This window comes from Trichomonas vaginalis, chromosome VI, assembly GCF_026262505.1.
Source record: "Trichomonas vaginalis G3 chromosome VI, whole genome shotgun sequence".
Taxonomy (NCBI): Eukaryota; Parabasalia; order Trichomonadida; family Trichomonadidae; genus Trichomonas; species Trichomonas vaginalis.
The window spans coordinates 1,779,682-1,806,967 of record NC_067208.1 but is presented as its reverse complement, the minus strand read 5'-3'; the positions used below and the strand labels follow the sequence as shown (position 1 = coordinate 1,806,967).

At 29.7% G+C, this 27,286-nt stretch overlaps 11 protein-coding genes and 2 pseudogenes across 13 annotated transcripts, besides 1 other annotated feature; 8 read left to right on the top strand and 5 right to left on the bottom strand.

Moving 5' to 3' along the window:
• Nucleotides 1–520: 520 nt before the first annotated feature.
• Nucleotides 521–1,591, top strand: TVAGG3_0788210 (uncharacterized protein; the record flags this gene model as incomplete). The annotated part of the gene is made up of 1 exon (XM_001298559.1): nt 521–1,591. One exon carries the CDS (start codon nt 521–523, stop codon nt 1,589–1,591), a length of 1,071 nt encoding a protein of 356 aa, XP_001298560.1.
• Nucleotides 1,592–2,363: 772 nt separating this feature from the next.
• On the top strand, nt 2,364–4,454 carry TVAGG3_0788200 (uncharacterized protein; the record flags this gene model as incomplete). The annotated part of the gene is made up of 1 exon (XM_001298558.1): nt 2,364–4,454. The coding sequence occupies one exon, from the start codon at nt 2,364–2,366 to the stop codon at nt 4,452–4,454; it is 2,091 nt and encodes a 696-aa protein (XP_001298559.1).
• Nucleotides 4,455–7,551: 3,097 nt separating this feature from the next.
• Nucleotides 7,552–23,867: a mobile genetic element.
• On the top strand, nt 8,692–9,232 carry TVAGG3_0788180 (uncharacterized protein; the record flags this gene model as incomplete). The annotated part of the gene is made up of 1 exon (XM_051246703.1): nt 8,692–9,232. A coding segment is annotated over one exon (541 nt), but the record flags the coding sequence as incomplete, so codon positions are not given.
• Nucleotides 10,168–11,546, top strand: TVAGG3_0788170 (DNA/RNA polymerases family; the record flags this gene model as incomplete). The annotated part of the gene is made up of 1 exon (XM_051246702.1): nt 10,168–11,546. A coding segment is annotated over one exon (1,379 nt), but the record flags the coding sequence as incomplete, so codon positions are not given.
• Nucleotides 13,159–13,983, top strand: TVAGG3_0788160 (integrase core domain containing protein family; the record flags this gene model as incomplete). Its single annotated transcript, XM_051246701.1, has 1 exon — nt 13,159–13,983. A coding segment is annotated over one exon (825 nt), but the record flags the coding sequence as incomplete, so codon positions are not given.
• On the top strand, nt 14,004–14,276 carry TVAGG3_0788150 (uncharacterized protein; the record flags this gene model as incomplete). The annotated part of the gene is made up of 1 exon (XM_051246700.1): nt 14,004–14,276. The coding sequence occupies one exon, from the start codon at nt 14,004–14,006 to the stop codon at nt 14,274–14,276; it is 273 nt and encodes a 90-aa protein (XP_051082175.1).
• Nucleotides 16,360–16,917, top strand: TVAGG3_0788140 (annotated as a pseudogene). The gene has a single exon. A coding segment is annotated over exon 1 (558 nt).
• TVAGG3_0788130 (KilA, N-terminal/APSES-type HTH, DNA-binding family) lies at nt 17,264–18,106 on the top strand (the record flags this gene model as incomplete). Its single annotated transcript, XM_051246699.1, has 1 exon — nt 17,264–18,106. The coding sequence occupies one exon, from the start codon at nt 17,264–17,266 to the stop codon at nt 18,104–18,106; it is 843 nt and encodes a 280-aa protein (XP_051082174.1).
• TVAGG3_0788120 lies at nt 18,491–20,052 on the bottom strand (annotated as a pseudogene). The gene has a single exon. A coding segment is annotated over exon 1 (1,562 nt).
• On the bottom strand, nt 21,615–22,192 carry TVAGG3_0788110 (uncharacterized protein; the record flags this gene model as incomplete). The annotated part of the gene is made up of 1 exon (XM_051246698.1): nt 21,615–22,192. A coding segment is annotated over one exon (578 nt), but the record flags the coding sequence as incomplete, so codon positions are not given.
• TVAGG3_0788100 (uncharacterized protein) lies at nt 22,226–22,981 on the bottom strand (the record flags this gene model as incomplete). The annotated part of the gene is made up of 1 exon (XM_051246697.1): nt 22,226–22,981. One exon carries the CDS (start codon nt 22,979–22,981, stop codon nt 22,226–22,228), a length of 756 nt encoding a protein of 251 aa, XP_051082172.1.
• On the bottom strand, nt 23,166–23,384 carry TVAGG3_0788090 (uncharacterized protein; the record flags this gene model as incomplete). The annotated part of the gene is made up of 1 exon (XM_051246696.1): nt 23,166–23,384. The coding sequence occupies one exon, from the start codon at nt 23,382–23,384 to the stop codon at nt 23,166–23,168; it is 219 nt and encodes a 72-aa protein (XP_051082171.1).
• Nucleotides 23,868–24,887: 1,020 nt separating the features above from the next.
• Nucleotides 24,888–25,364, bottom strand: TVAGG3_0788070 (uncharacterized protein; the record flags this gene model as incomplete). The annotated part of the gene is made up of 1 exon (XM_051246695.1): nt 24,888–25,364. A coding segment is annotated over one exon (477 nt), but the record flags the coding sequence as incomplete, so codon positions are not given.
• Between the last annotated feature and the right edge of the window lie 1,922 nt (nt 25,365–27,286).

Here is a 27,286-nt window from a genome sequence, read left to right as displayed (position 1 = left end):
CAATTACTTTCCAATTAGACAGACAACTCGTTTATCTTATCCAAACACATAGTTTCCTTGATTTTCTTACTTTCTTGCTTTTATTAATCGCATTTTGCGGAATTTTTGTTATTGATTACTACGCAAGTGTTTTCATTCATTCAAGAATATTCGTTGCACACTCAATGATCGATGATTACAATGGAGATACTGAACCATTGTTATTTTTAGCGAGATACTTATCAATAACAACTCAAATACTATTGCAGCACTATTATAATCCAATGCTTGAATTCGTTATACTCGTAAGTTATCCAATTTTCATTATAATTTTACTTGAAATGAGAATCTCAAAAGGAACACATATAACGGTATTTGGAGCAATATTAAAAGATTCTCCATTATTTGCATCGATATTTACTTTGATTTGTCAAAATCATCCAAAATATTTTTTAGTCCTTGGATTTCTGCCTTAATTTCAATAGTCTGCTACACGATAATCTTCTTGTTATACAAATTATTCCTTCGAAAATACTCTTCAATGATACTAAACGAGAAATACGAACCTCCTTGGTGGCTTCCACTGAGAAACTCATTAGTTATGAGGATTGCAACACAAACAACAGCAGATATAAAATGTTTCGAGCTTTACACGACATTTAGAATGAAGCAAAACCCAGAAGAATTCATAGAAATTTTAAGATTTCTTGGAATCTTCAAATCTCAACGCAGCAAGCTTTTTTTGATGCTATCGATGTGGAAAGGCAATTCAGTGTATTTCGATTACCAATTCTATGTGCTTTCAAGGCTATTTCAATCTTATGAAATTCCATGTCCTAAAAATTACATAGATATACTTGATAGATTACACAGACATTATTTAGTAACATTAAGTTTGTTTTGGCAAAACAGATTTGAAAAAAATCCAATCAAATCGTTTGTTTTCGCAACGAAATGTGCTTTTACTCATACAGAACTCATCAATCTTTCAAAGTATCTCATGTTTGTCTATCAATACGATGCAAATGTCGCTAATGCTTACTCAGAAATCGCATTAATAGCAATGGGAAAGCCATTACAGTCAGTAATATATAGGAGATACGCAACTAAACTTTATGAAAACCCCGGTTCAGTTGTTGACCCTATTTTCCGAAGATTTTCGAATTATTATCCGATTTCTTCTGAAGCTTACAACATAGAGATATCATCATTGAATGAAGAAAGTAAAAGCGAAAATGATAATGCGAGCAGCACCTCGAGATTAAGATTCCATTTTGATAATAAAAGTGTAATCTACAGAGATGAAGAGTCTGACAACAGTCCGATGGCGATGTTCGTGCAGAAGAGTAACAGATTGAAGAGGTTTTCAATCTACTTCTCATTATCTTTTGCTATTTTATGGTCAATAATTTTTTCACGAAATATTTCATTAATTCGAAGTTCAAAGCTCGTCAAAATCGAAGAAGCAAAGAGGTTATTGCAGCTTTCAGCGGAATACAGTGTCAATTTAACTGCTTGTTTCATTGTTCAGCCTATTTTGTCATCAATTGCTTCATCAAATTTACAAAATTTTCAGTCTTTCAATTTTTTGAATGGTTTACAAAATTACTAAAATTTGAATAGTTTACATGACCAAAAATACAATATAATTTTAGATGATTTAAACATTACTGATGAAAATGATCCGAATCAATTTTGTGAAAAAGTTATGATAAAAATTTTCAAAGGAATCGAACAATATCGATTTGCATTTCGTGATGATTACTTCTTCCATGCCCGTGCCATAGGTGTTGCTTCTGATTTAACAACTTTCTTTTATACGAAATTTTCCGGAAATTGCCATATTTTAGCAAAATTATTATTAAATCATACATCGGTGATATATGAAATTATTGATGGCTTGAACAAGACATCCATGGAATTCAACAAATTAATACAAGAACAAATTTCTGAAAACGAAATTAAGAAAATTTACAAAAAATCTTTTCTTGTTATTGTTGTTTGTACATTTTTAGGTGTAATCGCATCAATAATGACAACAATTATGCAAATGAACATAGTTTTCAAGGATTTAATTTTTGGGTTCAAAAGATAGATTGTCATTTTTGTTGCTTAAAAAATCTTTGGAAAGTTGGGATTTGTTTAGATTGATTTATCCTTTAGAAAAAAGTGACAAGACGATAGAAAATCCGGTACAAACCTCATTTGTTGAATCGCCACATCAAATGAAAAGTCGTATAAAAGTTGCGAAGTATTCAAGTGAAACGAATTTGAATTTGCCTGCAAAAAGAAGTAAAAGTCATCATGTAAATTTACAAGATACAAAATTGACGATAAGTTTTATTGGCGCCGATCAACTTTTGAAGCCTTCTCAATTTGCATTAATGGGTCCTTTTGGTTCTGATTCGTCGAGTACGAAATCGAACTCAAATGATACTTCTGAATGTGATTTTACTGAATCTGAAGTTACTTCTCCTATTTCTCCACAAAAAGAAGAGAAAAAAGAAGAACAAATGGTAAGTAACATGGATTTCGTAACAAAAACAATTGAGTCGACAAAAATGGAATACAAAAATTTCTATTTCTTGATTGTTTTGGTTTTTCTTGTTCCCTGGCTTGTCAAACTTTTTATGGCTGTTTATTTGGGATACGCTTTGACTTATGAGAAAATGAATGAAAAATACGTATTGGAAAACATTTCTTCATTGTATTCTCAGTTACAACATATTCCAAACATTATTTTTAATAAGTTTGATACAAAATACAACAAAAATTTGGAAAAACTTTACAATGCAAAATTTAAATTTATTCAAAAACCTGACAAAAATTTGACAGAAAAACATCAAAAATCCGACAAAACCAGAAAAGAAAAATTTATTAATAATGTTGAACAAAATAATACAGATCTAGATAAAGAAGAGTTTGATGAAAATTCTAAAATTTTGAAAGGAAAATCTGACAAAAAATTGACAAAAAAACATCAAAAATCCGACAAAAATGAAAAAGAAAAATTTGTAAGAAAATTTGAGCAGAATGATCTAAATCTAGATAAAGAAGAAATTGAAGAAAATTCTAAAAATATTAAGGAAAAATCTGACAAAAATAATGAAAGCAATAATGACAAAAATTTAGTTAAAAATTCTTTCGAAAAGGATGATTTGAAAAATAATGAAAATAGAAAATCTGACAAAAACGAAGATATTTTTATTGAAAATGTTAAAAAATCTGACAAAAGTGAAAACAGTAAAAATGATGGTAATCAAAAAGGGGAAAATCAAAAAATAAGCAGAGATGACTTTATTCCAACACTGAGAACAGAATTCTACAATATAAACTTTACTTTGGGAGAAAGAGAGATTGAAAAGTATATCCACAAATTATCTTTGTATTACAAAGAAATTTTGCCACTTTCTGACAATTTTGACATTATTGATTTGAACATTCAAACAGGGATGAAAAGTTTCATTTTCATTCTTATTTTCTTTTATATTATTTTTGCTTTTGGTGTCTACAAAATGGAGTATTTCTACCGCATAGGATATGAAAGTTTATTCCATTTTCCCTTGAGATATCTTGAAGATTTGTTGAAAGAAAGAGATGAACCTCCTCCTCAAAAATTCCCAACAAATTGCGTGCTGGAACTTGTCATTGGTACTGCCACGAATCTAATAAATAATGTCAGTCCTAATCTCTACAATTTGACGGGCTGTTATCCATTGGATGTAATTGGAAGAAAATATGACGAAATATTCCCAATTATTGAAAATCGAAAACGTGAAAATTCTGAAGAAAACCGAACATTTCATATGAATTTTAGGAAATCGAAGAATTTTATTGAAGAAAGGAATGTCGTTGGAAGAATTACGAGAGTTATATTATATGATAAATACGATGACAAGAATGATATTGTTAATTTGCTTTCACAGCACATTCCTCATGAGATTGCGAAGATTTACTGCGAGGAAGGTAATATTTCGTGTTGTGAATCACAAGGGTATTTCATGGTTTGCAAGTACAACAACACAGAATACAACAGCAGTATTGAACAAGTGTTCAAGAGCATCCACAACATCATGCAGTGCTATTCCACCGTTCATTTGATTGGCATTGAAGGATCAATTCTTCGATTTGTTTTCCGTGGCTCGGATCGAAGTGTTCCTCTGTTTTTCATTCGAGATTTGCTTAACATTTCAGTTTGCAACCATCATCTTGACAATTTTGTTGTTTTTTGTGGCAGTATTTCTAGTGAAATTGTTATCCGTGATGAAGAACCATATGTATTTAGTTTTGTTTCATCTCAATCAAAATCAGAATCTGCATCATTTTATGTTTGCAATCGAAGTATTTTGTTTGTTGATGACTGTTTGCATCTTTGTGAAGAATTTTCAGGCGAAATCATTGAAGGAAATCATTCATTACGCGGTTTCCAAATCAAATTCGAAGATCTTGAAAATGTTGTTTGTAATATATATTAATTTTTATTCTTATTTGTAAACAATTATGTATGTTATTATTAGTTAATAATTATGAGTTTTATTACATCATTATAAGTTTTGCTTTTGGTTTCTATAATTAATTAGAAATGGTAGAAAATATGCAAATAAACAAAGTTGTTTTTCCATATATCATTTGGAACTCCAGCTTTGAAAACTTATAATCATTGTGTAACTCTGACTCATATTATTGGATATGTTGAATTTGACTAAATCTAGATTTAGTTTTATTTAAAATATCGATGTTTATAGTTTTTTTTATCGAGTCAAAAGCCAAATGCTTTTTAATTGCGAACTTTTTATCAAGCTTGTCATTTATTCCATTTTCAACGAATTTTATATCATATGGAAAACTATAATCAGTCATTATTTATTCATTCTTCGAAATAATGGGAGAAGTTTGTGACCGAATAACGAAAAATTCAAATATCAATTCTATAAGAAAAAAAATAACTATATATTTTTGTTGTTTTACTTTACTTTCCTGATTTCTAACTCTCAGATTTAATACAACAATATAATAATTAATTAGATGAAAATTCGATATTTTTATTCAATCCTTAATCTTGCCAATGGCTTCGCATAAATCAGTTGGGCATAATTGCCCTTTCCAATTAGCTTGAGAACTGGGAAAACTGATTGGGCCTCGATCAGGTCCAATTTTTTTGCTTTAAATATAAAAGAATTCTGTGAATCAATAATAGCCTTTAGTTCCTTTACTTCTTTCCTTAGCTGACAAACTTCTTTGTATATTTCATCGATTGAATTGATCTCTAAATCTGCTGCTTTAATTAGTGCAATTAATATTAATAGCAACATAAATTTTTGTCAATTCTGATCAAAATTAAACTTCATTAAATTTTTCTTCAATCATCTTTTGAATACCAGATAACATATTTTTGCAATAAAATATCAGATAATTCTACAAGAAAAATTATAAAGAATATATAAACTTCAGAATTTTTTTCTCGATTTCATGAGTATCAATGTTGCTTTTTCAGGGATACTTAATGATAAATGTTATCTATCTTCATACCATGAATGCAGTTTGTCTCTAAATTATTTTTTTCTGGCACTTTCAATAGTATTTTCATTATTTTTAGGATATATATGTGTTATCCTTATCTCCCAAAGTAATATATTCCATAGGGGTAATCGTGATAAAGGAATAATATTTTGTATTTTTATGGAATTAAATTTATTCGTTAATTCGATTTTATATATTTCAAATCTCCACATCTTTACTGACTATGGGACTTCGAGCACATACCAACTAAAAGAAATTCTCCGTTTGCTGGAAACATTTCCGGTTTTAATTTATTTTAACGAGATTACTAAAATTCTGGTTATTTTTGGCATTAAAATAGCAAAATTACTTTATTACATGTCCATATGCATGATTATATTATTGGGATCATTTGCATTAATCTCATATGTTTTAAATATCTTTAATTTTAATCAACAACACGAGAATTACGCAAAAATCATTTCCCACCTTTTAGGAAATTTGATTTATGTTCGGCAAACAGTGTATATAGCTGAGTATTTGATGCTATGCTATACTTTTATATTCTCAAGTATCAAAGATTTCCTTGATAAATCACGCAGAACAAAACTCAAAATTTTATTATTTATCTTTCCAATGTTTTTATTTTTAGATATTATACAGAAGTTCTTTTTTTATAAGTCTCACTATTGGATTCGACACACGATTCTTATCCTTAATTTTTCTCAGATTTATACAAATTTTTCCGATTTGAAAAATCCTTATTATTATATATATTGGTTTTATCAATGTTTTTGTAATATTATTCTTAACATTATGCCATTATTTATATTGTGCATTTTATCAATTCGAGCTGATCAAGAAGAACTCTCTGAAATAAAGGTGGAAAAGGAATTATGCATTACTTTAGAAATTTAGAAGCAAAATTCATAAAGTCTTTTCCACGAAGTAATAGTAGTTTGTAATACATTCAATGCCTGAAAAAATTAAGAAATCATATTAATTCATACAAGGTGAAGCTGATAATTTCAAAATTTAATTGCTTATATACGAAATTATATTCTTCTTTGAATATCCTTTCAGAAAACTGTCACAGAAAATACAACATTAAAGTCAGATGGACCTAAATTGATTTAAGGATAGATTCTGACGATCGTATTTCGAATATTTTTGACTTCGAAAATATCTGTATTGACAACTCCAAACAAATATTTAATACACTTTCATTAAGTAAAGTAGTAGATGAGTGCGGGTTTAGTGACTTTTTTTGTTACATCTATATATAGACGATGCATTAAAATATATTTATTTATAAATCATTAAAGAATTAACATTAATTTTAAAATAATTTATTTTTTTATCTTTTATAAAAGAAACTATATATAGATGATGTCAGATATTCCGCGATTAATTAAACATTGTTTAAATCCTGAATGGGTTAAACTTCAATTTAAAAATGAAGATTGTGAATTATTAAATGAATATGAAAGCCAAAATAAGCTAATGAGGTATAAATATAATGATAAAGAATATTTAATTTCATGGAATCAATGGAGTCATAATCAAAGACCTCATAAACGAGAAGAAGAAATTGAAAATAATGAAATGGAAATCATTGATGACATTAAAGAGGATGGAATTCCTAAATTTTGTAGAAAAACCTTTAGAACTAAGTTAGGAGCATATAAACGTAGAGTATTAAATCCTGAATATCTTAAACATCAATTTAAAAAGGAAGACTGTGAATTATTAAACGTTAATGAATATGAAAATGCTAAATCAAAACTGAGATATAAATATATTGGAAGTGATGAAAGGTGTAAAGATAAAGATAAAGTTTATACAGTTTCATATAATAACTGGCACACGTTAGGGATTAGAAAACATTTAGGAGATTATGGTAAAAGTTCCGAATTCTTCAAATCTAGTATGTATGAGAGAGTAAAAGAAATCAGATATAATTATCATTCATGAATGAAAAATAAACTTTAAAAATTCATGTCTTACATTTTTGAATAATTTATTTTTAATTCGTATGAAAATGAGTGTCAAGACTAACGACGTTAAAAAATTGGGATTCACAAACGAGGAAATAAAGGATATATTAGAGGAGGCGAGTTATGAAGTTAATAAATATTATTTAAGAAATTGTCAAAAATTCGCGGAGTTATTAAATGATTTAGATTATGATGGAAAAATGAATAAAGATGATGTTATAAATTTCTTATATCCCACATCTGAAGAAGAAAAACCTAAAGAACCTGATGTTTTCCCTGAATATTATGAAGAACGGATTAAAGATGATGAATATGATGAAATTGAAAGACTGGAAAAAATAAGAGATGAAATAGATGAAAAAATTAAGGAATTAAGAGAAGTTGAAAAATATAATGAGAATGAAGTAGAGGGTTTAATGAATATCCCAGCTTCAGAATCAGAAGTTCAAAAATCTCATGAAGAAAGATATAAAAATTACTTTTTGGAATCTACTAAAAATTTATTAGATGGTGAAATAGATGAAACACTTTCAGAAGAAGGCACAAAATTTATTCATAAACATAAACTTCAGTTTATTGACGATGAAGAATACCCCTGTATATTACTTTCACCTCCTCTTGATTCTGAAAAATTCAAAAAAGCACTGAAAAATGTAACATATGCAACAAATACGATTAAGAAAGAAGACCATGATATTTACACAAATTATTATTTAAATAAATGTACAGGTGTTGATAAAGTTTTTGATTTATTAGATAAAATATCAAAAGAAACAATTGGAACCTATAAAATTTTATGTGATTGTGGTTTCATTATTGAAGATACCAATAATGTTTCATATGAAAGAACAGCACCGAAGGAAGACGAAGTGGAAAGGTCTATACCATTCGTTATTAAGAATATAAAAGATATGAAAACGTATAAGCATTATATTTATTCATTTATTTCAGAAAAAATGGAAGCAACCCATAAAACATCTTCTCATCATTTTATAGCTATTCATACATTCCTTTTCAAAGTTGTGAAATTAAATAAGACAGGAATTAGATTTAATGTATCAGGGTACGCATTCTTGAGTAAATTAAAATGTATTCGTCACGTCGCAGATGATAAAAATTTATGTGTTCTTAATTCATTTTATGGACTTTAGCCCTGGACTTTAAAAAAAAATAAACTTTATTTTTATTTATTTTTTAATTTTTTATTCTTACATAAATGAACAAAAACGGAACAGCTAAAATGAATGATAATCAAATAAGAGCCGAAGGTAGAAGGTTATTTAAACGCTTCTATAACATTCCTGATGGTGTTAATCCTAAAACTCGTAGAAGTTATTTAAATGAAGCCATAGATGCATATGAAGGATTTGACATTTCATCAGAAAGTGAGAGGTTAGCAAGAATGTTAAACGTTAATATTGATTTTTATTATTGTGACCCTCAACCAGAAGACGTAGACATAAATAAGGTAGACTTTCCATTAGTGGAATCAATAATGATAGATCCAGAATTTGAAACAGTAAATATTTTATTAACACAGAGTCCATGTGGAAAACTTCACGCTGACAGAATAACAGACGTTGAAGCACTCACCGGCTATAAAGTTTGCCCCTTTTGCAAAGAAGAAGTATATTCTATCCGTGATGACCCAGAAAGGAAAAACCAAAGAAGATTTTTAAAACATTGTGAGAAATGTAAAGAAAATAATGGAAGATTAATTCAAGACGTTCAATTGCAAAACACACAACAACCATATGCACCACATATCACGAAACAGAAGATATATCAATGGCTATTAGCTCACAATTTGCAGGAATATTATAAACCAACAAGATATTATATTACTTTTGACTTCGAAACATTAGAGACTAAAGAAGAACTTCAACTTTCTGAATGTGCAACTTTGAACGCTTACTTAAAACCATTTATGGTATCATCAACTGTCAAAATAAAGCCGCAAACGGACTCTTTGAGTCCTGAAGGTCTTTCAGACCGAAGCGGCGAGGTCGTAGACCGTGATAAAACATTTACGAGGAATTTTTGCTTAACATCAAGTGATTCGTTCATCTCTGATTGGATTGAATTTTTATTTTCAACCTGTTCATTAGTTGCTAAATCAAATATTGAACAATATGAAGAATTAATGAAGCCGCAAACGGACCAAACGGTGGGGACTTTGTCTCATACATTAAATGAAAAACAGAAGGAAGCATTTAAAGAACTTCTAGATGAGGAATTCAATAAAGTGAATATCATAGGTTTTAATTCGGGAAAGTTTGATTTAAATTTAATTCTTCGTGATTTAAACACTGCAAAATGGAAAATAAAATCAATGCTGGGTTCTTCTTCTCAATTTAAGCAAATCATTGTAAAGAAAACAAACTGTCCATATGAATTAAGATTTATTGACATCAGAAATTATATAGCGGGTGGAACATTAGACCAATTCACTCAAGATTTCGGAAACAATAAATCACGTGTTAAATCCTTTTTCCCTTATCAATTCATCACATGGGAGAATTACGAAGATGAATTATATAAAGTGGAACCATTCACTCAAGATTCATTTTATTCAGCATTAACTCAAGAAACAATATCCGATTCAGATTATCAAATATATCTCAATGATGCTAAAAATTTTAAGAATAGATTAGAATATTTTATTCATTATTGCAATAAAGATGTTGAAATTATGATTGACCCAATTGATAAAATTATTGAAGAAACATTTGTTTATAAAATTGATATGCTTCATAATCTTTCTTTATCATCGAATGCTTCAATGATTCGTTACGCTTTAGCATATAAAGACTTTAATCCTAATGAAAAATATCCTGAGGAAGAGATAGAATCAAGTTTTGAATTAACGAAAAAGTATTGGAAATATAAAATTGAATCATATAAGAAACAAGATGAAAAAGCAGAAAGGAATACTAAAAATAATGTTTCAATGGATGATTTTCAATACTATCACGATTTAATCCTTTCATCTAAATGCAAAATGTGTGGTAAAGCGTTTACATATGCAAATAAACCAACATTGGATAGAATCGATAATGAAAAACCACATACCAAAGAAAATTGTCAGTTAATGTGTTGTTATTGTAATGTCGTAAAATCAAACAAAGATGAAGATGTTCAACGTTTAAGAATCAATTTAAGAAATTACGCATTAAAAAATAATTTACCAATGACTTTAGATTCAGTTGAAGCTTATCACATTCTCCGTAATGGAATTACTGGTGGGTTATCAAATGTTCAACATAGAGTAAATCTTAAAGGAATCACGCACATTAATAAACTTTCATATAGTCCAGAAACTAAAACTGTATCAAATGAGGACACTTCCAACATCATGACTCATTTCGTTGGTGTTGATTTTAATTCATTATATCCTTCATCATTTTCATCTAATCCCCATGATTTTATTCAATATACTGACCATAAAATGTATATGCCGGGAAGATTGAATGGAGTTATCATTTGTGATACAGCAACAAAGAAAGCAAAAGCACTGGGAATAATTAGAAAGAAAAATACTTTATTCGTGGCTGAAGTAAAGGGTCACATTGATGAAAAATACATTAATGATTACATAAACTTTTTACCGATAATAAGAAACTTAGATATTATCACAGATGAAAAAACAATTGGTAGTTTTATGTATAATTACATGAAATCAAACAATTTACCAGTTGACCAGAAACAGAGAAAATTAACTCAGTTAGCATCAACACACAACCAATATCAACCATTTTCTTCTTATTATCTATGGTATCTAATAGACAGATTTCATTTTATCATTGATGACATTCAATCAATTTTAACATTTACTAAAAACACTTGTTTTAATGAATTTGCGAACGAATTTATGAACGAAAGACAAAAGGCTGAATTAGAAGGAAATAAAGGAAAAAGTTTATTTTGCAAAATTTCACTTAATGGATCATATGGTTACGATGCAATGAATACACAAAATTACGCAAAGACTAAAATAATGAATGCACAGAAGGCACGCGTTGCATGTATGTCAAATAAGTTTAAAAACATAAGAGAAATAGGAGAGGATACGTATCAAGTGATGCTCAAAGATAGATTTTATAGATGTGATACATGTTTACAAGAGGCATTTTTTACTTTAGATAACGCAAAATACTGGTATTTGGTTTTCATTTATGATTTTATGTATAAATGCTTGGATGTTAATCGTTTTCATTTCATTGAAGGTGATACTGATTCATCTTATTGGGCAATCGCTGGCGACCCAAATCTTCCTAACACTCAAGCATTTCAAGCAATTGTTACCGATAAACAATTTTATGATAAAAACATTTTCAAATTCGCACCATTTGATTTCTTCTGTTTTGATGAGAAATTTAAACCTAAATTAAAGAATAAAGCTGAAGAAAAAGCACATGAGAAGAAGTTATTGGGTTTAGCAATTGAGAAACAAGGTGATAACATGGTTGCTTTATGCCCAAGTGTTATACATCATTCAACGGTTCAATTGATGGAAGTGATTTTAAAAAGATTGCACAAAAAATGAAAGGTGTTAGTTTACGACAAAATAAACAATTAACACCTAAAAATTATTTGGATATAATAAATGATAAAGTGATATTTGATGGTCAGAATATTAATTTACAACTTAAAAACGGGTCAATGACTCGCTTAACAATCGGTAAGACTGCATTAACAGGAGCACACACTAAGGCTGTATGTTGTGAAAATGGATGTTGTATGCCATTTATTTAATACAATTTAAAAATGTAGGGGTTGAGTCATGAATTTAAAATTTTATTTTTAATAAAATACCACAGAAGAGACAAAAGGAACCGTTAATGATGTGATTCAATATGTAAATAATGGTTTTGATACTATGATTCAAAGAGGTGGGCACCCTTAAAACATTTATTTTATTTTTATATAAATGGATAATGTAGATTTAGAAATTTTAATTGATGATTTAGTATTTAATCAAAATTTTCTTGATTATTACGATTTAAAAGCATATCTCCAAAAACATAATAACAATATAACGGGTGATGATATGGATTATTATTATCCATATTATAAAAATGAAATTTTGAAATATCATGATAAAATAATTTCTAAAATTAAAGACAAAATTAAAAATAATAAATATACAAAGGGAAAATCTAAACCACAACTTAAACAGTTGAAAGATTTCAAAAATAAAGTATTAACAGAAGAAGATATTGATGAATTATATAAATTATATAATCCTGAGCCGCAAAAGCCAAAGAAGAAAAAGCCGAAAACAACACCAAAAGAGAAAGTAGCAAATGTTCAACAGCTAAAGGTGCAAAACGCCCAGGTCCTTCAGACCATAAATGATGCACAAGCTTTAATTTATGATTCATTAGTTAAACCATATTCAGCCCGACTTTTAAATGAAGATCAACTTTTGGAATTCATCCTTCAACATAAACTCGAAGCGGGAAAGTATATCAAACCTTTATATACAGCATATTTAAAACAAATGAATAGAATACATCCAGAATTAATGAAAGTGGGTGTCAAATCCAAAACTTCATCATCCAAAATCAAAGCGGATAAAATTAAACCACTTACAACACCAAAACCTCCAACGACAGTACCTCCTCCCCCTTCAGTTAATCCTTCATCATTCACTTTATTATATCCATTTCAAACATTAAAGAAGCAAAAAGATTTTAAAAAGGATTTCAAGATATTAAATAAACCAATTGACCCAAAAATTCAACCGTTAAAGGAAAAATTTAGTCGCCCTTCATTTGCACCATATCCATATTCATACGAAATCGATCATCTGGAATATTCAAAAGGAAACATTACTTATTTATTTGCCATTAACATTAACACTAGATATTTATATTGCATTCCAGTGAAAGGGAAAACAGAACAGGAAACAAGAAGAGCTATTCAATACTTACTAGATCATGAAAGAGTAGATAATATCAGGGGTGATGGTGATAAAGGATTTCAGGCAGCTATGGCTCATTATTTCCCACAAATTAATTTTTACTTCTCATCTTCTCCATATACGTTTCATAATAAAATAGTTGATGCGGTAATGAGAACTCTTAGAGATGCGTTGGGGGTTAACGGTCAGATATACTGGGATGGAAATCATGACTCCATCATACAACAGTTAGTATATTATTACAATAATACATGGCATAGAACAATAAACATGAAACCAGTGGAAATGAAAAATGATATTTCAAAAGAATGGGAATATATTAGAAAGCAAATGGAAAGGTTGAATGATGTTAAACATGAACAAATTAATTCGGGGCTCATGAATTTTAAACAAGGGGATAAAGTTTTGATTCATCTCGATTATGGAAAAACTGATAAATTAATGACAAAAAGAAGACGAAGATTTGACACAATAGCCGAATTTGTTAGATATATTAACGGTAATGCATTAGTTGAAGTTGGTGATAAATTAATAGAAATTCCGATTTATTTTATTACTCCATTATATTTAAATAATATTTAATTTTTTTTATTTCGTAAGAAATGAGTGACAACGAAGCAGCCAAGAGTCCAGACGATGAATATAAAAAGAAACTAAACAGAATTAAATCAAAAATATGCTATTACAAAAAGAAGCCGCAATGCAGTGGGGCTGAAAACGATAAAGAGAGGAAAGAAATAATCGAAAAATTAGAAACTTATCGTTCAATCCTTAAACTGGGTGAAGCAAAAATAAAAGAATTTAATAGAATAAATAAATTGATTGGAAGAGATGAATTTAATAAAGATGAATTTTTAAACTCAATCCAAATTTAATTTTTATTCCTCTTCGACAACATCTCTCTTTCCATCATTACTGCATAACCACATTTTCTCAATTTTAGTGGTTTGTTATTTTTAACATGTTCTTGCATCATTTTTATCATTTCCTCCCTTGTTATGATTCGTGGTAAATTTTGAGCTTGTGGGGTATTCATTTATGATAAAAATAAAAATTTGTTATCAGTTATTTTATCGTTAAGTGACTCAAAGAGTCCGGAGACAAAGTCTCATGTTTTTAGGTTATTCAATAATTAATTATTTTTGAATAACTGGGAAATAAATTTACGTCAAATATGCAATTTATAAAATCTTATGTCGACAGGCTACGTAGCACAGTGGTCTAAGGTGGTGTTATGGAGGGGTCAAGGTCTGTGGTTCGAACCGCGACGGCGCCGTATTTTCTCATTTTCTTTGTTTGTCTTGTTTGTCGTGAATAAAAAGTGTCATAAAAGTGCTCTATCTTCCACGGGAATAAATAAAAAATTTACTTATTCTTCTTTATTTTCTTTGTTCCCGTGGAAGAAGGGTTTTTGATGTTTTTTTCTCAGCCGAAATCAATGATTTTTTCATTTTTGGAATCCTTAGCGAATGAGGAATCTTTTCTCTCGTGGGAAGCTTTGAACAAAAATAAGCCGCTAGCGGCAAGGCGAAGCCCATGTTTTTAGGTGAAGAGGTGAGATTTCACCTGTTTTTATGGTAGCACTGAAATAAAATTTTGTTATCAGTTATTTTATCATCATTTTATTAAGTTCATCTTTAGTTAATAATTTGAATGGATTCGCTAATGTTCCACCTTGAGTCACAACACCTGCCCCGGCTAATTGTGAAGAACCTGGGATAAGTACTCCATGAAATGATTTCATTGGTATCATTAATTAGAAATAGTTGGCTTAATTAATTTGGTCATTTATGATAAAAATAATTGCATAATTTAAATTTTTTTCTTTCTCATTTTCTCATCCTGTTTGGTTTCAGCAACTTTTCAAGTTGTTGTCTTGTCAGTAACTATTAATTTTAACTTTGGATCAAATATTGGTTTCATCTTTATCTCTTCAATAACACCATATGGTAGAATCTTCATTTATACTAAAATAAAAATTTGAATTATGCCGTTCGCTCTTTTGGAGCTCAGGACTTTCATGATTTCTTCGTAAATTTCCTTAAGACTTCTTGTAATGAGCGTAAATGACCCAAAAATAATGTTTAGGGTAGAAGGTTAGATCTAACCTCTTTTCTAACCTCTTTTCTAACCTCATGAATTTTCATGAATTTTCATGATTTCTTCGTAAATTTCCTTAAGACTTCTTCGTAATGAGCGTAAATGACCCAAAAATAATGTTTAGGGTAGAAGGTTAGATCTAACCTCTTTTCTAACCTCTTTTCTAACCTCATGAATTTTCATGAATTTTCATGATTTCTTCGTAAATTTCCTTAAGACTTCTCGTAATGAGCGTAAATGACCCAAAAATAATGTTTAGGGTAGAAGGTTAGATCTAACCTCTTTTCTAACCTCTTTTCTAACCTCATGAATTTTCATGAATTTTCATGAATTTTCATGAATTTTCATGATTTCTTCGTAAATTTCCTTAAGATAGAATAAATAAAATTAGTTTTATTTTATTATATTTTTTTATATTTTGTATGTAAGAACAGAAATGTCAACAATCAGCAACAACAACAATCGACAACAACAATTCAAGCCACGAACGTGGGACTTGTCCACAACTGTACAGCACCAAACTCGTTAGTTATGAATCCTACGTCAATGTTAGTAGAGATGAAAAACTTCATTCCTTCTTCATATACTTTTGAAACAAAAATCCAGAAGATAAAGCAAGAACTGTTAACAAGTAATTTAGACTGTAGTGCGAAAGATGAAACAAAATGAAGAATATCTTATGAAAATGCAGGACATTTATTGACCATTTGCCTAAACTACCTGAAATCCAACAACAAAACTAACTAACTATCCTGAATTCGACGAAATTGAAGTGAAACCAACTGACTCAGTAGAAATAAAGAAGTTCATACGAAAGGTAAATTATGAATTCCTTGGTTTCATTGCAACCATAAAGTTATGAACAAAGATTGCGATATGGTATATAAGAACATCTCTGACATATATAAAATCTGAAGAATTTAAGACATACGACAACATTGTTTCATTAGCTGCAAAATGTGTATGGCAGATAAGAGATAAAGATAGAAGGGGGTAAAATATGGAACGAACAAATAAAACCAACAGCTTTTGAGTTAAAGAAAACCATTGACGCCTTAGTTGTTTTAGCAGGTAAGGTTTCAGAATATAACGCAAAAATGAACCCACAATGTTCAAATGTAAAGCAGCAATTAGGAAATATAACTACTCCGTCAAAGAGATAGAACGTATGCGAAACGACTATGCTGACTTAAAGAAAGAAGTAGAGAAACCAGCAGAAAATAAAATGAACATGTTAGAATTTCTGAACAAAAACTATCCAACAGTTGACGATTTCCTTCTATCTGATGTCAGAGAGAAGTATAAAGAAACTTTCGGTATCGTTAAAACATTTGATATCCTCAGCGAAGAAATAGAAGCTACGAACTGTTTAAAGTCTCACGAATTCATAACGTTTACCATGTAAAACGCTTATAAAAAACTGGGGTAGAAAAGAGGTTAGAAAAGAGGTTAGATCTAACCTTTCTACCCAACATTATTTTTTGGGTCATTTACGCTCATTAACGAAGAGTTTTGACAAAACATTTACGAAGAAATCATGAAAATTCATGAAAATTCATGAAAATTCATGAAAATTCATGAAAATTCATGAGGTTAGAAAAGAGGTTAGAAAAGAGGTTAGAAAAGAGGTTAGATCTAACCTTCTACCCTAAACATTATTTTTATTGAATTCAGCAACAAAAATCATGAATTTCCTTAAGATAGAAAAAATAAAGTTAGTTTTATTTTATTTATTTTTTTTATTTTGTATATAAAGACAGATATGTCAACAACAGAGAACACAACAACAGAGAACACAACAACAGTTATCGTTCATGAAGCTATAAATGAAGAATACGAGTACATACAGTTTAACAAACAACTCCGTCTCATTCGTTCGGTCAAAGATGACATGTACCAAATGCAAAGTATTTTGAATGCTCTTCGTTCTACAAAGCAAGCATACCATTGGTTTGAAAACCAACAGACAAAAGAACTTTTAGAAGAATTTCCTCATATGTTTGCTTCCCTCGGAAAACCGAGGGTAGAGATTCCGTACGAAAATCGCAAGAATTTGGCTCCTGGTTTGAAAGGATATTATGTTCATAGACTTCTTGTAAATGCTGTTGCAATGTGGGCTTCACCTCGCTATGCTTGTTATATTTTCATGATGTTAGATGAAATTCATAGACAAGAACGTGAAGAGATGGAAAAGAAACTTCATGCAAAAGATGAAGTCATTGAAGCAAAAGACAAAAACATACAGAAAAGAATACCACGTTCGGTACCAAAAGGAAAGGAAAAGAACTATAAGTATATGATTTACGCTGAAGAGATGGAGAAAGAAGAAGATAGAGATATGGTTATGTTGCATTTAGTCAGAAGAAACAACAAAAGCTTTTACGACTTAGCTAAGATTTACAAATCTGACAGAAACTGGTTCTATCGTGAAAACTTACCGATTTCAATGACCCCAAATGAACAAGTTAAACAAATAGTTCAAGATACTTTACCTCAAACACACTATGATATTAAAGGTTGCACAATACTTACATTCAAAGAAGATTTGCCATTACTGAAGGAAAAAATAACAGAATATTTCGATAACTTCAAAGAGGAAGAATGAAGTCACAACAACATTAATGAAGAAGTCACAACAACATTAACGAAGAGAGAATGAGGTGAGATCTCACCTTCTACCCTAAATTATATTTTTGCCTTCCTCCTTTCGTAAATGTCATGTTGTCATCATTTTTAAAAGAAGTTAATTTAACCTGGTGACGTAGTGACACTGAAAAAAAATTAATTACAGACATAAAATATATTTAGTTCATTCATTGAACTCTATACCATGCGTAAACTGTCATGTAAGGTGGCATGTATTCTTTACTTTGTCCCGTTGTTTGCGTATATCCTGAAACGAAATGTGTATGGTTTCCTCCTCCCTCAGTGTTACTCCAGTAACAATCTATAGCAAACTTAACGTTGTCTTTAACATCATATCCTTTACCTTTTGTCATTCCTGACCAATCCCAATATCTATGCTTATGCCAACCCGCTTGAGATGTGCTTAAATATGTAGTGACTGTGTGCAGGTAAATTTTCACCTGTAATCGTTTTACTTCCCCCTGTTTCCTTTGAAGAGTTTGCACAATACAAAAACCTGTCAACTATTTGTTCCCATGCACCAACACCAAACATTACTTGAGGACCTCTTGCATCCATAGATGTATAAATAGAACCTACTGGGTTCATTAAATCAAACATATGAGATATTATAGGATTGTCTCTTTTGAACTTAAAATATAGTGTAACTATTTCAGGTTTCTTCTGGTTTGTGTCAGAATATTTTTTATAATATAATCTTATGTTTTCAGGGTAGGTAAAATCTTGACTATAATATTTATTTCTGTCATCTTCATAATAGTATACCATTCTCGTTTTTTCTATTGCATTATATCTTTTATATCTATAATATTCTAAATATAATGTTTGCTTTTTTGGGTCTACACGTGCGTCAACACCATAGTCATAATAGTATGGTGCTGGAGCTACGTTAGACAATGTCATATCTACCATTTCATAAACTCTTAAATATTTCTTTTGTTCGTCTCCATATAAGTTTAAGTAGCAGTTGTTGTCTAATGGAACTTTAACTTGTGTACCATCGTTCTTTTTATAACTTACATACATTTCATTGTTATTTTTCGGAATGAGTTTATACCGTATACCATTTCTTAAGGACTGTACAAACTGCCATCTAAAATATTTATTTTCTTCATTGACAGAAAAGTCACCAACAATAGTTTCAATATTTTTTGTTCCAACTAAACTTTGGTATATTTCGTTAACAAATGATATATCTGCTTTCTTTGCTAACTCATCGTTAACATATTCCTTATCTGCTTTCTTTGCTAACTCATCGTTAACATATGTTTTATCTGACTTCTTATTTAACTCATCGTTAACGTATTCCTTATCTGCTTTCTTTGCTAACTCATCGTTAACATATTCCTTATCTACCTTCTTATTTAACTCATCGTTAACATATGTTTTATCTGCCTTCTTCCCTAACTCATCGTTAACATATTCCTTATCTGCTTTCTTATTTAACTCATCGTTAACATATTCCTTATCTGACTTCTTATTTAACTCATCGTTAACATATGTTTTATCTGCCTTCTTATTTAACTCATCGTTAACATAAGTTTTATCCGCTTTAAGGTCTAAACATCCTGAAACCCACCCTGTATTGGCTTTACCTTCTAAAATCTTCGATGTCCGTTCATGGTACCATTCAACCCTTTTTATAATTTCATTATCTTTTTCATCCACATATTCCTTATATGCCTTCTTCACTAACACACTTGCCACATATGCGAACTCAGTATGAACGTATTCCTTATCTGCTTTCTTCATTATGTCATTTAGGAAACCTTCTATGAATTCCTCATTTAAATTAAATCTTCCAATCTTCAAAACTTTAGGAAATGCATTTAATGCGTAATATCTTTGTTCTTCTGGTGGAATTGATGTTATATCATCCGTTATTCCTTTAATTTTTGAATTCATAAATAAAATTTCTTTTATATTTGATATCACTGCACCACCTTTGCAAACGAATTCGAAATGGTCATTTTTCAATACTATCTCCAAATCTCCATATTTCAACATTTGCGTTTGTTCTGCCGTCTTTGAATTATATGCATATATGGCGTATGTAATGGTCTGTGGTTGCTGTTGTTTAATCATTTATTACGATTTAAAAATAAATATTTAATCTGTTATCTCATCAGCTATTTTTTCTATTTGAAATTGCCATAATATTTCATTCATGAATTCTAAATCACAATCAAATAGGTCAGTTATTCTAAATTTAATATTTGATAAATCTTTTGAATGAAGAATAAATGAATTCCCAGATAATTGAAACGGATATGATAAAGAAAATGTGTTTAAGTTGATGGATAAAATGTTTTGTATTGATGGGTAAGAGTTAGGGTCTAATGTTTGATGTGAAAATCTCATTGGGGTATTAACTTTATCACATTTGATTAAAATGAAATTGGAACCGGTGTCAGAATACAAAACATCCCCAACATCTTTTTCAAAATTTAATATCCCCAACAATGAACGAAGATGAGGAGTACAAAATTTAATTTTCAGCGGAAATTTAATAAGGTTATTTATTTCATCAAGTTCAAAAAGTTTATCAGGTTTTGATTTAAAATTTTCTTCATACCATACGATAAATGATTCATTTAAATAACTTAAAATCGTGTTAATATCCCATTTCGTTATCACATTATTTATATACATATCATACGTTTTTAGGTCTACGACCCCGCCGCTATGCGGCTCATGGTCATCTTTAATAAATGATATATAATCTGAAGGGTTTAAAAGAATGGGATTAAATTTACCACTCACAGAAACGAGAGTAACATTATAAATTCCACTAACTGTTAAATTTAATTCACAGTTATTATTCGAAATAATATTGATAATTGACATTTTTTTATTACGATTAAAAATATGGTAAAGCGTTATTTTCCAGTGATAAATAAAACTAGAATAAGATTACCTCAAGAATTCATAAATTCAACGAATAAGAAATTCATTCATGTTATAAATTTAGTGTTTTCAGAAAATATGAGTCAATGTCATATTCATCATCAGGTTATATTTCACTTCATTCAAATTTAGTTCAATCAAACCCATATAATGACCATTTCATAAGATTTTCAGATGGTATTAAAAATGTAATTGATAGATTAAAATATGAACAGATTGACAATATCGAATTTTTGGAATTTTGGTTTAAATATCCCGATGGAAAAAAGATTGAAGTTAAAGATAAAGCAGATACTATAACAAAAACAATTACAATGACCGATCCAGATAGTGGGGAACAAAAAGAAATAAAACAAACGATAGAAACTGGTGAAAGGTCAATTATTATTGATTATGATTCAAAGGATTATTATTCAATAATGTTAATGCTTGAATATTAAATAGCCTTAACAAAGAATTTTTCAAGTGATATTTTATATTCATCAACTATTTTATTATAAATATCATTATAAGTTAAATGAAGTTCAGTTGTTGTTCCGTTCTTTGATATCTTAATTGTGCTAATATCCTTTATAGGATTTATTTTTGCAACTGTTCCGCAGCATGAAACCTCATCATCTATGAAAAATTGAATCTTAACGTCTGAATCTTGAACATCACAAAGAATGGCAATAATGTGAATTAATGATTCATAAGGTAAAATAATTAAACCGGATTGGTCAATTAAATTTATTATTGAATCATAATTATCAGTTATTATATCACGGTAAATTTTCATTAATTCAGAATTAATGTCTATTTTATATGGCGCATTGCGACTGGAATCGTAGATTCCTGGGTTCTCGATGTTTGATGAAAGAGGTGGGGGGTATGTTGGATAAGTGGGAATTTCAACAGGTTCTTTACCGGGTTCAGATAAAATGATTGGGTCTCCATTCTCATGGTTTTCTTCATTCTCCTCATTCTTCGGTAAGTCACGAGTTAATAAATTTGGTTGAGTTGCTGACCTTGTTAATTCAGGGCTAACATTAACTTTAACATTTTGAATAATTCGTGATTTATCATCATTTACGTTATAACCAACCGTAATCTCTGCTTTTGCGTTAGTGTTCTTTTGATTAGTGAAACGTCTTCTCATTTATATTCGAATAAAAAAAATATATTTAAACTTTTATTTTGCTGGAACTTTTGAATCTATTATTCCCTGTATTTGTTCATGAAGTTGATTTTTAGCATTTTCATCGAAATTAATAGACCGAATATATTCATTAATTGCATTCTTATAATCATCTGATTTCTCAAATTTTCTTTTATCTGATTCCTTAACTAAATCATAAGTTAAACCTCGTTGCTGATATAATGGTTTCTTAATTAAATCTTTGAATGCTTGAGATAAAGCACCTGATGCAATTCTTGCTACTGTAATTGGTTGGAATTGTTGTTTAAGTTCATCTTTAACATTTGCGAAAACTGGATCGAATAAAGAAACTTTAAAGAATTTCTTAGCTGAAATTTCAGGTCTAATATTTGCATATTGACCATCAAACTGGTTAGAATATCGTGGTAATCCATCTGGTCCCTCTTCAATAGCATTTAATTCTTCATTGAAGTAAGAATATGGATTATGACGGTATAAATTAATTGGACCATGTTCACCTTCTCCAATGTATTGTTTAACAGCTTTTCCATTTTCATCAAATTGCATAGGATAACGTTCATTATATGCTTTACGTTTAGGATAATCAGACATAGTTAATTTATAACCATTTATGACTTTAATATTTCCTTGACCATCAGTAACGAAAACTTCATTTATACCATCAGGTTTTCCATTTGGACCCGTAATGTCTGCTTCGTGTGCTTCCCAATTTGGACCATGACGTTTGGCATATGCTTGAGCTTCTGGTAATGTTAAAACGTTTCTCATTTGTTTAACATCTTTTTGAAGACCAGCAACAATATGAACTAATTCTTTCATTCCATCAGGAACTTTCATAGTTCTATTATATGCACCCTTTTTGTTTGTTCCTTGTTTTAATGGAACCTGTAGAAGATTTGCTATTTCTGTCATGTTTAATTATAAATAAAAAATAAAAATTAATTATAAAAAGTTAATCAAATTTAACACTTCCTTTATTTAAATCAACTATTATTTTTCCATGTTCTCCTAATTGCTGATATTGTGTGTAAAGTTCATTAATGCTCATTGGTAAATTCACTTGATAAAGCATAACGTTCAACTGTTGACGACTAAACCCACTGAAAATGAAAAGTGTTGATATATTTGATTTAATGTTTGTGCTTAATGCTTTGAAGTATTGAACAGCCATAAAGAATGAACACTGAATGTGTCGACATTGAGTTAATAACTGATTAAAATATGATTTCTCATTTGTTATTAGTTTTGATTTCACTGCATCATCTAGAAAAATGAGTGAATGCAAAAATTCTCTATCAAAATTTGAAATAGAAAGTGTTTCAAATAATTCATCCCGTTGTTTATCAATAATTTTATCCTCTAATCCTTGCTTCTTGATTGTATTATATAATTCTTTATACATTAAAAAGTTTTTTAAATAATCTTCTGCTTCTTCTTGAGATAAATAAATAATTGGAATTTTGATTAAATGCTTTAAAGATTCAAATGTATCATCTGAAGGTGAACCTGAACGGTTGATATAAATTAACACATGTGAATGGGGGGAAGTGTTAGCAATAATGATAATTTGTTTTAATATCGTTAATGTTTTGCCTTTATTTTGTTTACCAATTGCTGCAGTGATTGAATTTAAGTAACATTCAGAATATGGAATTTTCATTAATTTTTCCTTAGATAGAGCATTTCTATTATCACTCAATGCTTCATTAATCATATCATCTACGTATGTATTATATACTCCTGCTAATTCTTCATAAGGGGTGGATGAATTTAAATCCATTTAATCAAAAATAAATTTATAATTTTAAACATTTCTATTCATCAATATTTCATCATATGAACTTCTATACTGTGGTGGTGTTCCTGTTGGATGATATTTCAAACCTTCATCCGGTGTCCATGTCCAATATGTAGTCCTAGTAAACCAAACCTGAGGAGGATTTGTCACCTTTGAACAGTAAGTGTCATTTACACCCTGAATGATTGGATAAGCTTTCACTTGTACTGTAACTTGTGAGTTAAAAGTTTCTAATCCATCAAAGAATATACCCGCTCCATCACGTTGAACTGGAATAGTGCATAAGAATGAGGTTTGGTCTTTCCATGTTCTAGCTAATGGCACGCCATCATCATCATTCAGTGGTCTAGTTAATGAGTCCTCGTATTCTTCCGTGCATTCATTCACTCCATCTAAATCAGAAGCTTGAAGCATACGTGTAAAGAATATGTCGCCCACTGTTGTCATCGCTTGATCGGGGAAGTTTCTGGAATCTATAGTGACCTGAAGACCTCGAAGCATTGGATTTTCTAAAACCGTTCTTTGCATTGCATTCTTCGGAAATGCTAACACAACATCTGTAACATTATGAAGAGCGTATGAGAAATCTGAACTGATACCTTCAGGAGTGATGCAACCTCCATTTAGTGAACGAACGTCAATATGTTGAGCTGGAATCATGAATGGATCTTCCTTACTGAATAAACGTGGTATTGCTTTAACTGATTCTTCAATTAAACCGTATCCTGGTGTAATGCATTTATCCTCTAAAACTTCCATCTTTGTGCATGAAATAATAACGTCTTCAACTGTTGCGTCAGCAGATGTAGCGGCTAAGCCTGTAATTAATTTGGCAGGAAGTCCGATTTGTTGGAATTTGCGATCATATTTATAAACATGATTCATAATCTTTTCATAATTTTCATCAGTTATCTTTTCATAAACGTAATTTTGTAAATCAGCAACTCTTAACGGGTCAACCTGACAAAATACTAAAGTATCCCTGAAAACATAATATTTAAGAATGATATCACCAAATGATTTAGGATAATCATCGAACGCCTGAAATGCTAACAAATCATTTATCGGAATAATCATATCAAAAATGACATCAACTTCTTCATTTGCTTTCTTGAAAACTTCTGAAGGGTCAACATATTTACCACATACTGAGTTATCATATTTTTGAACATTATTATATAACGAATGAACAAACTTTTTAACTTTCCTTTCTGATTTTGGTTTATATGTTGCAAATGCGAAAGATTCACGGGCGCAATCCATCTGAAGATAACCGACATCACCTCTTTCACTTTCTGCTTCTAATTGTTTAAAGCTTTGATTTGATGATTTGTAACCAACGAATAAACGCATGCATTTAAAAGCGGCATCACATGTGAAAGCTTTATTTGAAACTAGAGTTGCTTTAACTTTGCGTTTAATATATGTGTCACCTAATTGGTTCACATCATGAGCCGGATTTGTAATTCTTAAATGAGTTTGTTTATCATCAAAATATGGAGCATCAGAGTCATAGCATGAACTTTCAAGTTCTCTATAATATCTTCTTCCATCATTCTTTGCGAATATTTCATTTATCTTTTCGAATGAATGAAATACATTTCCATTAATCGGTTTAGTGTTTGGCACTAAATAGTTAGTCGTCATTTATTATTAAATAAAAAATCAAAATTAAAAGATGAAAATGAATTTTTAATTTTAATGAAATAATCAACTATGGCTGCAGGATTCTTTAAGAAACTGTGGGATAAAGTAAAAAGAGGAGCGCATAAAGTTTGGGAAGGGATTAAGAAAGGAGCAAATTGGATATTTAAGAATAAAGAAGCAATTAGTGACGTTGCTGAACAAATAGCACCTAATGTTCCGGTAAGGGAAGTATTAAATAAAGGAGATAAGGTTTATCGTCGACTACAACCGATACTAAGATAAAAATAATATTTATTTATTTTTCCACTATCTACCCCCTATTTTATTAAGTATTCCTTCAGCAATTCCACCAACTGCGTTACCTGCTTGTGCTCCCATCGCCGGATTACCTGCTTTAGCACCTAATACTCCTCCTATGATAGTTCCTGCCGTTTTCGCTACTGGTGCCAAAAAGTTTGCAACGGGTTTAATAATCTTTTGATGAACCCAACTTGCAGCTTTCTTAATTCCTTCCCATAATTTTTTAAAGAATCCTGCCGCCATCTCTGATTTAATATTAATTAAAAAATATATTTCATCACTTATATTCTAATTTTTTATTTAATGATAAATGAAACCGATTTTAAAAATAAATGAAACAGAGGAGGAAGAAATAAATGAAAGTGAAAATGTTCAACAAAAAATAAACGTTGTTAAACCAATTACTGAAATAAAAATTTTTTCATCTGTTGATGAATTTAATGACTATTATGCTAATAATAAAAAATTATTTGAAGAATTGACAACATGTAAATTGAATAAAATGTTTAAAGTTGAGGACAGAGTCCAAGACCCGGAGGGTCATGGATTCAAAATTTCAAAAATAAAAGGTGTTGTTAGTTTAAAATCTATTCCTCAATCAAGAATCACCTCATTAATGAAAATTGATGATTTAACAAAAAGAATAGAAATTATTGAAGAGCGAATAAATCAAATTATTGATTTCATAAATTCAAATAATCATTAGTTTCCATTTCTTTTTCTCGTTTATTTTTCATTCATGAATGATAATTATATCTGATTTCTTTTACTCTCTCATACATACTAGATTTGAAGAATTCGGAACTTTTACCATAATCTCCTAAATGTTTTCTAATCCCTAACGTGTGCCAGTTATTATATGAAACTGTATAAACTTTATCTTTATCTTTGCATCTTTCATCACTTCCAATATATTTATATCTCAGTTTTGATTTAGCATTTTCATATTCATTAGCGTTTAATAATTCGCAGTCTTCCTTTTTAAATTGATGTTTAAGATATTCAGGATTTAATACTCTACGTTTATATGCTCCTAACTTAGTTCTAAAGGTTTTTCTACAAAATTTAGGAATTCCATCCTCTTTAATGTCATCAATGATTTCCATTTCATTATTTTCAATTTCTTCTTCTCGTTTATGAGGTCTTTGATTATGACTCCATTGATTCCATGAAATTAAATATTCTTTATCATTATATTTATACCTCATTAGCTTATTTTGGCTTTCATATTCATTTAATAATTCACAATCTTCATTTTTAAATTGAAGTTTAACCCATTCAGGATTTAAACAATGTTTAATTAATCGCGGAATATCTGACATCATCTA